At 38.3% G+C, this 13,477-nt stretch overlaps 2 protein-coding genes and 1 pseudogene across 6 annotated transcripts; 2 read left to right on the top strand and 1 right to left on the bottom strand.

Annotated features, from left to right (window-relative positions):
• Window positions 1-6: 6 nt before the first annotated feature.
• On the top strand, window positions 7-3,315 carry LOC125195409 (putative disease resistance protein At1g59780). Of its 4 annotated transcripts, XR_016128848.1 has the most exons (4): window positions 89-194; window positions 317-1,288; window positions 2,617-2,703; window positions 2,787-3,075. XR_016128848.1 is itself a non-coding variant. In XM_089056365.1 (2 exons), exon 1 carries the CDS (start codon window positions 7-9, stop codon window positions 1,276-1,278), a length of 1,272 nt encoding a protein of 423 aa, XP_088912491.1. In that variant the 3' UTR covers window positions 1,279-1,288; window positions 2,421-2,593. The 4 variants fall into 4 exon arrangements, 1 of the variants encoding a protein (XP_088912491.1); XR_016128847.1 differs by lacking the exon at window positions 2,787-3,075 and adding an exon at window positions 3,191-3,315 and having other exon boundaries at window positions 7-1,288; XR_016128846.1 differs by having other exon boundaries at window positions 7-1,288.
• LOC148929438 (putative disease resistance protein At1g50180) lies at window positions 3,184-4,991 on the top strand (annotated as a pseudogene). Its single transcript, XR_016128849.1, has 2 exons — window positions 3,184-4,237; window positions 4,468-4,991. The product of XR_016128849.1 is annotated as a putative disease resistance protein At1g50180 (transcript).
• A 2,475-nt stretch (window positions 4,992-7,466) lies between these two features.
• LOC148929437 (uncharacterized) lies at window positions 7,467-8,042 on the bottom strand. Its single transcript, XM_089056850.1, has one exon. The coding sequence runs from the start codon at window positions 8,040-8,042 to the stop codon at window positions 7,467-7,469; it is 576 nt and encodes a 191-aa protein (XP_088912976.1).
• Window positions 8,043-13,477: the final 5,435 nt, after the last annotated feature.

Here is a 13,477-nt window from a genome sequence, read left to right as displayed (position 1 = left end):
AGAACTATGTTTGAAATTGGGAAAGAGGGAGCATTTGGTGTGCAGGGTTTGGAGTATAAAGGTGGGAAACTTTGTACCTTACTACGGGAAGCTTCGTCGCGGATGAAGATACAACATCTGGGAATATATTTCAAGAATGAAGTCGAGTATGAGCATATAGTTGCTTGTGGAGAAGATACTTGGGAGCATATAAGGTCTGTTCGATTTTTCAATCTCATAGGATCGAATGTTGTTGAGTTCCCCCCACAAAGTATTGTTGATTTTCAGAAATTCAAATTACTGAGAGATCTATTTTTGTTCGGATTCAAATTCGCAGGAGGAAAGTTACCGAGAGGAATCACTAAACTTGTTCACCTTAGACGTTTGTATTTACGAAGATGTGAACTTGATAAGCTACCCTCTACCATGAGGAATTTGGTATATTTGGATACCCTCGATTTATCAGGTTCAACGAATGTTGAAGTTCCAAATGTTTTTAAGGAGATGTTGCGATTAAAACACTTGATTCTTCCTTTTTATGGAAATGAAAACATTAGAAATTATCGACTAAGATTGGATGAGGGAGTATATGATTTGGAGACTCTACTATTCTTTGATAGCAGATGCCATGAACTTAAATCTATGGACAGAATGAAGAATCTCCGATTTTTTATAGCAGCAATGTACGATAATGAAAGCTTGTCAGCTATCATGAATGGTATTATGAACTGGAACAAGATACAGGTTTGTCAAGTAACCATTCGAGGAAGTTGCGACTTAACAAGTGAGGAAATGCTGGAGAAGGCTTTGACATGTCCCAATCTTTATGATTTGATTATCTGGTCGAAGTTAGGGAAGGCGCTAGCAAAGTGCGAGAGTGATTTGTCGAGCTCGAAACTTAAGTGTTTGAATCTGATTGGTTGTGAGATTGAGGATGATCCGATGGGGTTACTAGGAAAGCTTCCTTGCTTGATAATATTGCGAATACATCACGAATCATTTGTTGGGGAGGAGATGAGGTGTCCAGCAAATAGTTTTCCTCACCTCAAGAGGCTAGTGTTAAGAGGTTTACCAAAGTTGAGGGAGTGGAGAGTGGAGGCAAGGGCCATGCCCCTTCTCTCTAAATTAACAATCGCAGACTGTTCTTGTCTGGAGATGGTTCCAGAGGGATTGAGTGGCATTTCTACCCTTAAGACACTCTCAATTAAACACATGCCGGAATTGAGAGAAAGGGTATCACCATCAGGACCGGATTTCTACAAAGTACGTCATGTCCCTATAATTATCATCAAGGAATAGTCTTCACCAGGTATCTCATTTCTCACATTTTTATTCGTTAGTTTTGGCGAGTTTCATTTAATTGCAATTTTATAGTAAGAAAATGAGTAATAAGAAAAAATTGATTTCTATGTGTATAATATTTTAGTGGTCCCTTTGTTTTTTTATTCATGTTCTTTAAGTATCAATTTTACATGATAATGTTGTTGTGGATTAAAATGAAAAAAGGAAAATGAGCTGCCCAGTAAAATTTTCCATTTTGTCTGGGGATAATTATCTATCTATAAAATTTCTCAAAACAAATACTGAAAATATAAATGTTCCATGATTCCATCATTTTACATCAAAGAGATGGAACACACCCTACATAATTTGCAAAGTTTTGGATAGTAAACCACAGTTTAAGTTCATGTGACAAATTATAAGTAGTGTTTGCTTCCTATTCATATATACTACTTTCTTTAACCAAAACACATACTCCCTCCGTTGCATTTCATTTTCTGCACTCATTTTGAAAAAATAATTATAAATAATTAAAGTGGAGAAAAAGTAAAGTAAGAGAGAGAATATTGTAGAGAAGAGTTTTATCTATAATATTCTCTCTCTTACTTTACTTTTTCTCCACTTTAACTATTTATAATTATTTTTTCAAAATAAGTGCGCAAAATGAAATGCCTCTATTACTATGGAACATAGGGGGTATTTATCTCCTTCTACTAAGTGAGGCAAATATGTTATTGAGAATTAACTAAACCAATAATTATATCCCAAGATGTAAATTATAAAAGGATTCTACTCTAACATTACAGGTGTTGGTTGATTACAAAAAGAATTCGTTTTTTTATTATTAGTATTAGATTTATTTTTGTTTAATTGGTCTTAAAGCTAACACAACTCTCAAGAAGGCTTTTACTAGTAAAAGTTAATCCATTGTTTAATAAGATGGACTGAAATTTTAGATATCTCTAAACTCTTAATAAAATCTATTATCTGAGCTAATTTTTATTTATGTTCCATTGAAATAGTAGAATTTGAATTTTTGTGGCAACGAGAGTGAAAATTCCTTGGCAGTTGCAAAGTAATAGTTGTATTTGCCCTTATTTTCATTCTTCATATCATTAATAATTACAAATTCTTATAATTCTTTGATCCTTTTAAATTAGGCACTACTCATCAAACCAAACACATTTTTCCTATTTCTGTACAGTTACAAGGTATTGGTTCATTTGAGGCTTATAAGCTCTTGAAAATTACTTGGCAAAATAAAATCATAAAGTCTAATCCTGTCATTATGTTTTTATTTTCATTTATTTGTGTTTATAACAGGAGAACTCTTTTGTATTATTGCTAATTTTACAGGTTGAGCATTGATTCTTTGGAGGATAACTGATTATCACTACCACTTTTGGTGCTCAATGAAAACAGCATCTTACCTTTCTCTAAAGGGTACATTCCTTGCTAAAGTGTTAATAAAGCTCAACTCATTATAATGCAGTATCGTCTTTAATTTTATTTTTCTTGTGTTGCAGGTAACATTTCTCCTCCTTCGAGCTTCAATCTTGTTGTTGAATACTATGATGGTGTGCAATAATTCAAATGTTGAAAGTGTGAAGTATTGTATAATTGTGTGTGGGTTGAATTTGGTTTGTATTGAATTGCTCGATGAAGCTTTGTTCACTATTATAAAATTGTGCGTGGGTTGAATTTGGTTTGTATTGAATTGCTCTATTAAGCTCTGTTCATTATTGTAAAAAAATTCCTTGGTTTACAGCCGTTTGTTGTTATTGTACGGATGCTTGAATTTGTCAGCATTATTGACATCTGTTGCAAGCTGCTTTGTCTGTCTGTCTCCTACTCTCTTGTTTATGCCGTTCCTTCTATCTTCACGTCTGAGCATTTGACCTAACACAGCTTGGAATTGTTGCTATGGCAGAGGCAGTGGTGTCGACTGCTCTAGAAACCATCCGTGATTTGCTATTGGAAGAGGGAAGGTTTTTAGCTGGTGTGGCCGATCAAGTTAAGGAGCTCGAGCGGCAGCTCAAAGAGATGAAGTGTTTCCTCAAAGACGCTGACAAACGACGACATGAAAGCAGAACAATCTCCAATTGGATCTCGGAGATCAGAGATCTGGTCTACAGATCCGAATCCGCCATTGAAAGACACGCAGCTTATCAAGTTTCTTCTTCAAGGAGAAGAGGCCTCAGGCAGTTAGTCCGCAACTATTCCTGCATTTTGAAAGATTGCAACTCACTCCACCAATTAGGCTCCGTGATTTCACAAATTACATCAAACCTGGAGAGGATAAACAAGGCTATGCAAGAAGACGGCATAAAAAGAAGCATAATCATGAATCCAAATGGAAAGGGGGAAAGGTCGGGTGGAAACAACATGTCAAGGAAAACATTCCCCTATTTGGAGATGGGAGATTGCTTCGTAGGCATGGAGGATGAGCTGAAGCAGCTTGTTCATCACCTAAGGAAAGATACAGAGCATTGAATTATTTCAGTGTGGGGAATGGGAGGGTCAGGCAAGACAGCAATTGCCAAGAAGCTCTACAACGAGACAACCGACTTTGATCTGTTGGCGTGGGTTTGCATTACTCAGCAATGTGATAGTCGATCAGTTTTGGAGGATGTTCTGAGGCAGCTAGAGAAGAAGAGGAGTGTTTCAAGTCTGAGCCATGAGCCACGAATAAGGGAGGAGGTTCCAAGTCTGAGCGACTTTGAATTGATAGAGAGACTATGTGAGATACAAAGAGAGAAGCGATGTCTCATTGTTTTGGATGATCTTTGGGAGCTTGATCATTGGCATGAGTTGAAGCATCCATTCGTTGTCCAAAATTTGCAGACCAAAATATTGGTGACAACACGAAAACAAAATGTTGCAGAGATTGGATTGGCCGTGAAACATGGGCTTTTACATATGGATGCTGCTTTGGAACTACTCAAATACAAAGCATTTCAGCATGGAAACATTCCCGGTCAGTTTTATATTACTATTATTCCAGTCATGCTAAATAACATGGGATGGATTGTCTACTACCCCTATGTCAAGATTCTTTAATATCAATATAAAAATAGGTATAAAAAAAATCACATGAGAATTTTGAAGTTTTTATACAATTTCTAACTTGTTTTAAAAAACTTATAAGAACACTTTCTTAGTCAATTGAACTAATCGATCGTCATTTATTATTACTTCAATATGCAGACTTTGCATTGGAAGAAAGATTTGAAATTATTGTGAAAGATATGGTACAAAAATGTGGTTATTTGCCATTGGCAATTTCTTTACTCGGTGGGGTTTTGCGAGAGAAAAAGTCAGTTGTTGAGTGGGAATCAGTAAATAAGCATATCAAAGCAGCCATATATGGAGATGAAAAGCAGATCCGAGATTGAGGATGACCCAATGGGGATACTGGGAAAGCTTCCTTGCCTGGTAATACTGCGATTGAAGGATGACTCATTTGTTGGGGAGGAGATGAGGTGTCCAGCAAACAGTTTTCCTCGCCTCAAGAAGCTAACATTAAGAGGTTTGCCAAAGTTGAGGGAGTGGAGAGTGGAGTCAGGAGCCATGCCCCTTCTCTCTAAATTAACAATCGGATTGAGTCAGGAGCCAAAGCATCGATTCCCGTTATAAATAATGCTTTGAGGATTTCTCTTTTTCAAGAGCACAAACCGAATGTATCAAAGTAACAAGTTATCTCACGATCAACAAATTTTTTTCTTTCTGTCCTCTGTCTTTTGCTTTTCCAATATAAAAATATTATTTTTTGGAAATGCAAAAGACAAATATATATAAAGTTCCTCTTTTTTTTAACTAAAAATGAATTGGTAGTAAATTTTTACAAATGATTAAATCACAATAAGATTTTCCGGCATTTGTCGAAGTTTTCAATTTGACTTTTGTTTCGATTTCAAAAGAAACATATATTGAACGACTGGTTTGAGAACGCATGAGATACACGTAACATATCTATAAATATATAAAAGGCGAGTTTTGGCCTCAATTTTGAATATTGATAAATTTTGGGCATGATTTTAAATATTTATGAGTTTTGAACTAATTTTGAATATTTAGAGTTTTATACTAGATTAGTTTTATACTAGATTGTGAATATTTATAAATTTTGGATAGTTCTCAATAAATATAAATATTTGTAGTAAGTAACTGCCATGAATAAATATTTATATGTAAAAAACAACATGGATCTTTAGATTTTAAACTCATTTTATTTATTTTCAGTTGGCAACGAATTTTGATATATAAAATTTTTAATAAATCTTTATTACAATATAAAGGGCAAGCTTTGAGGAAACATAAGGAGAATTTTAAGGATGTAATTTAGGAACAGGGCCATTAATAAATTATAGCTAAAAATGATGAAGAGGACGTGCATTTTTTTTCAAATAGTTTGATAATTTAAAAAACACATGATATATAAAGCAAAAAAATATAAAGAAATCTATTTTTTAAAAACCAATTTCAGTTATTTACTCACAATTACAAAAAAATTAATTAATTAGTGAATAGGTCTATACTATAGTCCGTCTCTACGTTTTATAAAACTGTCAAATTAATTTAAATTAATTAATAATCAATTAAGAGCATATAATTAATATGATTATACCATTAATTTCTCAAAACGTTTTTACTTAACTTATCAATTAATTATTATTGATTAGCTATATAAATGCATTTAATGTATAGTGACAATTGAAAGGTTTTAAAATGTATTGGTAACTCTAATATTTCTTTATAAATACTCCACATGTTTATTTCATCGTGGAAGTATCTATTTTCATACAACAGTAAATTTCATACCGCTTTTCTCAAAGTATTCAACACCCGGCCTGCAACATGGGTTCTCCCGCAACAATAATGGAGCCGGAGACGTAGGTGGTGAAGATATAATCCTATAAGAAAGAGTGAAAGGCGAAGAGCTAAAGATCCGAGTCGGAGGTTGCGGGGAGAGAATCGTGTGAGAGATGGTGAAAGGAAAATAACAATTTTTAATCCTATTTTGAGCATTCTCTATTTCGTTGGTGTTAGTTCATTTTAAGCGTTTTTAATATCAATTTGTTTTACTTTTGTTAGTTTTATTTAAATATTTTTTTTTTCTTAGCTTATAGAAATTCTTTTTTTTTGTAAGAAATCACATAAGCTAACTAACTATCTATAATATTTTGAAGCTGCAACTTTGCATATTCGTCGTTAACTTTGTCACTTCCATATTTTTTCATGCAAAGAAAAACACCCAAAGCCAACGAAATGGAAAAATGAAACAAAGAAAAAGAACATAAAAATTCACATTGTTTACTTACAAATGTATAAATCATCAATTTGGAGATAAAGGAGGAAAATAAGGTTGAGGCAGAGTTATTGTAGATTGAGATTTGTGCTTTACTATTTCTTTTTATTAATTTAGCTATTCTTATTATTGTACTCCTACCTTTAAGGTTGTTTACAAATAAGTTTTTTCATAGTACGAATTATTGTTTTATTATTCTAATGTTTGTATATGCGTTTTGTTTTGTTTTGTAGTTCATCATTTTATCTTTTAAGGCGATATCATTGCTCTCGTAATATTTTTTTGTTGCATTTTTAATATTTCAAATTGATTTAATATTGATAGTATTTTATATGTATGTTATTAATAACAATATATTTATTTCTTGTAGAGACCTAATAAGTGTTTTAATTAACAAATATCTTCATATTGATTTAATTGAACACTTATTATAGCTATTTATCATTTTTTTAACATATTGTCACTATAATATATTTTTCTTTCTTTATTTTATGTAATAATGTTATTTTCATTTTATTTAATTTATTCATAATATCAAATTAATAGAATTTAGTGTCGCGTGGGTTAACACTAGTAATTAATAATGTACAACTTTAGCATGTGTATATATTAACTAAAGAGTGGTTAATGTTTGAGTTCAGAGGTCAACTGGGAGTTCATTTTTTTGTGTGACTCAATCATCGACGAAAAGGAAACGAGAATATTAGAACATGTAAAAGAGGTAAACAACATATATATGCATCATCATTCTAGACATAGTACTAAATGAATGATCTGAAACACATAATTTCTCTCAATCGATGGCCTTCAAGTCCCCCTTTGCGATCATGTCTTCACCGCAGAAGTAGTAACAAATGAAGAAGTTGCATGATGCACAGTAAAACCTAGCATTTCATGCCTATCCCAACCACAAATGTTGCAACGGCGTTTTGTGGTAAGAAGTTGAAAGGTGAGACAGTGTGGTTGGGTTGCGGGATTCACATATTCCTGCCCCCAACTTGGTGTTTCTATACTCGCCTGATGTAGTTTGAAAGCATCGTGGATGGAAGGAGAGATCGCAGGTGTGGCAGCGAAACATCCAACTCCTGGGATTCATTTGTGTTTCACATTGATCACAGGAGAAATAGCCAGGACGGTTTACAGTAGCATCGTGCGCCAACAACAACTGGTGGTGCTTGTCCCATCTACGGCTGCTGATTGACGCAGGCAGCACAGCGCATCTAACGTGCACAATGAAATCACATGTGTTGCTGGAGCACTTGTAATAATCATTTAAAGGTATGCCATTACCAATGACACAGCCAGCAGCACATGACAAGCGCCATGAATTGATATCTCTGCGTAGACTCGGCTTAGTCACATGCTTGAGGAGTTGTAGCGGGTGAGCTGCGTGGTGTATGGTATCCGGCATACAAGCACACTGGATATCTACTTGAAAGTCGCACTTTTCACAAATGTAAAACAACCCATTCATATTATACTTACAGACACTACAATATTGGTAGTTTCAAGGTTGAAGTTTGTCACAAGATTTGAGGATTAGGTGGTGACCATCATCATCTTGGTGGTGGTGGAGTGGAAGAGACGGGACGCGAGGTGGCAATTGAAAGCAGGACACGTGAAGATTGTATTTACATTCACTGCAACTCATATAGTAGTAGCATTTACTACTAGTTGATGATGAAGATATAGGAGTGATGCAACCGTCACATATTAGTTCTGATCTTATTCCATAATTCTCTTCTGTCTTGTTCTTCTTCTAGGTTTTGAGGTGAGGATGAGACTAAAGTGAGCTGATGATGGTGATGAAAGAAGTTATATTTCACATTCACCAACGCATCAGCAGCAGCAGGGATGATGATGGGTGGTATCAATGTTCCTCTTCCGACATGTCTCATAACAAACGGTGTAATTAGTTCCTCCGCCACCTCATTCAATGGAAAGCGGATCATGTCTTTCCCAATATTTTTGTTGGACATAAGAAGAAAATGAAGGATAATCTAAGAATGAATGTTGCAGAAATATAAAGTGTAGTAGTAGCACATACTCAGTGAGGCGAGGTGGCTTGTTGAAGGCGCATTTGACGTGGACAATATATCTGCAAATTCAAAAATGATATATCCAATAGTTGGGTGGCAAAAAGTTGTGCACACACCATATTTGAAGTTAAAAATGAGATATTCATATGGGACGTGAAAGGATAGAGATAGAGAGTGATGGTGCTCTTCCTTTTTGAAGCTTAGAGGCAAGGAAGCACAACTCTCATGGATTCAATATTGACAATCATCTGCAGTGCATGTGTGGGAACTCCCTTTGAGTGTGGTGCCGCAAGCATCGCACTTGAAGGAACACTTTCTCCTTAACAACTTCAGTCCATGGTCTGGATGACTTGGATGATATATGATGTTGCACCTTTGCTCATCATTTGCATCTGTAATGCTAGTAAACCCTTGTACGCATCTCAGGTGCATCACAAACCCACATAGGTCAGACCGGTTGAAGACAAAATTGATGTGGAGAATATATCCGCAGGCTTCACAATGATATATCCACCAGTGGGGTGGAAGATATTTGATGCATAAATCACATTTGTAGCCATATTTCATATATTCTGGTGGGACACGATAACATAGAGAAAGAGAGTGATGATGGTCTTCCCTTTTGAGAATTTGAGGCAAGGAAGCTCATCTCTGGTGGCCCGACACCCACAAGCATCTGTGGTGCACATGTAGGAACTTCCTCTGCGTGTGGATCTGCAGGCATTGCAATCGAAGGAGGACCTTCTCTTCAACAACTTCAACTCATGGTTGGGATGACTTGGATGACTTATGATGCTGGGCATTTGCTCATCATCATCATCTTCACCATCACCACTGTCGTCGTTATAAGTTGTTACACTAATCGTTCCACGGAAGCTGCATCTATAGGCAATGGACCAAATATTATGTTTACTCGTGGCTCCAATGATCGACCATCTCCATTTCCTCCTCCTTCTCTATTTGCTTTCCTTCTCTACTGCTAAGGGTATTCTCCCCTTAACGAGTGTCGGCGACGACGAGATGTCGATGACGAGGTTTTGTGGACGTGACGGGCTCTCCCCGAGATCAAATCCGGTAACTAGGGTTGCGGAAATATGAAAGAGATGAAAAACAAAGATAGGAAAATTAGGTTATTTCATTGATTAATCAAATCATAACACAACTCCCCTTTTATATTCTAAGGACCCTAGATGATTCGACTCTCTTTTTGTGATCCGGGAAAGAATCACCAAGAAAACCCGGAAAAGAGGAAAAGAGCTTATTGGGCTCGACTATAATATTTAATTAAAATAGTCCAAAACGTGAAAGTAAAAATATCCAAAATACTAATCAGCAAAATAACATAAAATAACGAAGTGCTGCTCTTGCGCGCGAAATCGCCATATCTCATAGGCGGCTTGTGCTGTCGCCAAGGTCGGTCATTGATCGCCTGAGCTTTGGTGCGTTTTCCTCCAGTTCTGACTCCTCGTTCTCCTTCTCTCGTTGCTCCTCATTCTCTTGTATATCTTTGCACATTGTCGAGGTCAGCTCCGTATCAACTCCCCCCTTCTTAGAATGCTCCTTGTTCGGGAAAATGTTTCTCAATGAGAGACATTGGCTCCCACGTTTGCGTTGTACCCCTATCATCGCTCCACTGCAATTTCCCTTCTTCTCACGAAGCACCATCATACCACACCACTCACCTATCCAATAATCGCGTCGGACGAGCAATTGGATGTACCCTTGCAAATATCACCGGAAATTCTGTCGTTTCCCTATCCGACCCCATCAACAAATGGGCTCAAGAGGCTCACATGGAACACATTGTGGATCCTACTACCCTCCGGCAACTTCAAACGATAATCCACTTGGCCAATCCTTACCAGAATTTCAAAAGAACCATAGAAACGTCGCGCTAATTTTGCCGAAATCTGTCGTGCCACCGAGTGCTGGCGGTATTGCTGTAATTTCAGTAACACCCGGTCGCCCACCGCGAACTCCAGATGTCATCTATGGCGATTCGCTGCTGCATGCATTCGGTTTCCAGATTCTTCCGAAGTGCGACAATTAATTCGCCCCTCTACCTGATGTATTTTGCCACATCTGGCGGTGTAGCTGCGGACGGAGGCGCTGCTATTAGCGCGGACGGCTCCCGACCATATAGAGCATGAAACAGGGAAGTCCTTAAGCCCTTGTGATAAAAGTAATTCAATGTTAATTCCCCACGGTAGGAAATTAGCCAATTTCGATGGTTTGTCAGCCACAAACGCCCTTAAGTATTGTTCTAACCACCTATTTCGGACCTTCGTCTGGCCATCAGATTTTGGATGGTACGCTGTGGTAAAGTGTTGCTTCGTCCCACTGAGGTTCAACATATGCTCCCATACTTCATTCAGGAAAAGAGGATCGCGGTCGGACACCAACGTCTTCGGGAACCCGTGGTGTTTGACCACAGTGTCAATAAAGAGATTCGCCACTCTCCACACATCAAATCTCGACGGGAGAGGAGCAAAGTGTGCATATTTTGAAAGACGATCCACCGCAACCAAGATTGTTGTATAACCCCGAGACTGAGGCAAACTCGTGATGATGTCCATTGATACGTCTTCCCAGACTTGAGATGGCACAGGCAAAGGCTGCAGAAGCCCTGCAGGCTTTTGGGTCGAATACTTAGTTGTTTGACACTCAGAGCAAGCCTCGACAAACCATTTGACGTCAGCCCACATATTCTTCCAAAAGAACGAATCGGCCAATCGGCGAAATGTGCGATCCACCCCAGGATGACCGACCAGCGGAGTACTATGGTGTTCATGAATGAGAGCTTCCTTAACCGCTGAAGTCGTGGCAACAACGATGCGACGGCCGAAATAGACGAGCCCGGTATTGGGTGACTCACCAACGCAAGCATCGACGTTGCAGCTGCTGCATCTTGAACCTCCATATCGCGGCGAGACAAGGCATCCGTAGCTTTGTTCGACGCACCCGTCTTATACTCGATGCGAAACTTATATCCCATCAGTTTACGCACAAATAACTGTTGATCTGGCATTTGAATAATTTGTTGCAGCAACCCTTTTAGGCTTTTCTGATCACTTCTGATTACAAACTCCCGTCCCAACATATATTGTCTTCATTTCTGCACCGCCTCCGCCTAGGACCGAGCTTTTTACTGAAGAATGCCAGAGGATGTAGCAAAACCGCTCATACTTTAAAATCTGACGCATCGGTTTCCAAATAAAAAGTCTTTGAGAAATCCGGTAAACGCAATATCGGTGCTGACGTCATTGCTGATTTTAACTCCACAAAACTCTGTTATGCTCTTGGCGATCACACAAATGCCTCTTTCTTAAGTAATTCGGTCAGGGGTGTTGCAATGGACGCGTATCCAGCGATAAATCTTTTGTAATATCCTGTCAAGCACAGAAATCCCCCCAATTGTTTGATCGTCGATGGGGTAGGCCATGCCACCATTGCTTCTATCTTGCTCGGGTCCACCCCCAACTGTCCGCCCTCAAACAAGTGGCCTAAACAATCAACAGAATAGGTGCAGAAGGTGCACTCGGACAATTTTACAAAGAAGCTATGCGAAGCAAGGATAGAAAACACCTCATGTAAGTTAGTGGTATGGTCCTCCAAAGTCGGGCTGTAGATGAGGATGTCAGCAAAGAAGACAATGGCTGATTGTCGCAGAAGGGGCCGAAATATGCCATTCATTGCGGCTGGAATGTAGGGAGTGTTCGTCAATCCGAATGGCATGACCAAAAACTCGAAGTGTCCGTCATGTGTGCGAAATGCTGTTTTAAACACGTCCTCTGAATGTATGCGGATCTGGTGGTACCCCGCGCGAAGGTGCAACTTTGTGAAGATCCGAGCTACCCCAAGCTCATCGAACAATTCATCCGTTGTGGCTATTGGAAAATGGTTCGGTACCGTGGCAGTATTGAGTGCTCTGTAATCGATACAAAATCGTAATGAATCATCCTTCTTTCTGATTAATAAAACCGGGAACCAAAACGGACTATCGCTCCGTCTGATGATTCTTGTGTTCAACATCTCCTTCACATGACGTTCTATTTCTGTCTTCTGAAAGTACGAGTATCTGTAAGGTTTGGCATTAACCGGCTTTGAATTGGGAAGCAAATGAATCATGTGATCGAACGTGCGTTCCGGGGGCATGCCTGTGGGAAGCTGGAACACTGCACGGTTTTTCTCCAATACCCCCAATTTTGCTTCCAGCAGATCTTTGGGAAACACTTCGATCGACGCCACGGCTGTACTGGTAATTGCAGCAGCTCAAATACCTGCGCCTCGCCACTGTAACAGCAGGGACGCTGCCACTCGCAAGGACACCTCATGCGGTACCGGGGGATCTACTTTCAAGCACACCGGCAGACCATCCCTTACAAACTCGATAGTGCCCTTCACATAATCATTCGTCACCCGTTGCAAAGAGCGAAGCCACGACAGTCCCAAAACTACATCCGGACCGTGAACAGGAAGAATATGCAAGGTAACTGTAAACTGTTCATCTTGTATCTGTAAAGCTGTCGCGACGCTAGCAAATGAACATACCAACGATGTTCCCCACTGATGTGTAAGTTTAGGTCTTTTAAGTCAAAATAGATTCGCACTCAGGTTCACAAAATTATCCCTAATATTACCACTTAACTGCAAGAATACAGCTTCGTGTATAGTAATTTAAGGTGTCGATCCGCAGGGAAGGTAAGCTTGTTTAACTCCAAATAAAATAAAATAAAAACTTTAAAGATAAAGGTTTTTGTTTGAAGATTTGCTTTCTCAAAACAATGAAAATAAAGATGAATTCAAATTAACACAAGTGAGACAATTGTTACTCCAAACATTTGCCGACAAGACACAGATTTATCCTATG

This window comes from Salvia hispanica, chromosome 4 (genome assembly GCF_029641045.1).
Source record: "Salvia hispanica isolate PSC_SH4W2 chromosome 4, Shi_PSC_v1, whole genome shotgun sequence".
Taxonomy (NCBI): domain Eukaryota; kingdom Viridiplantae; phylum Streptophyta; class Magnoliopsida; order Lamiales; family Lamiaceae; genus Salvia; species Salvia hispanica.
Note: the sequence above shows the minus strand (reverse complement) of the source record. Positions and strands in the feature narration are given on the sequence as shown.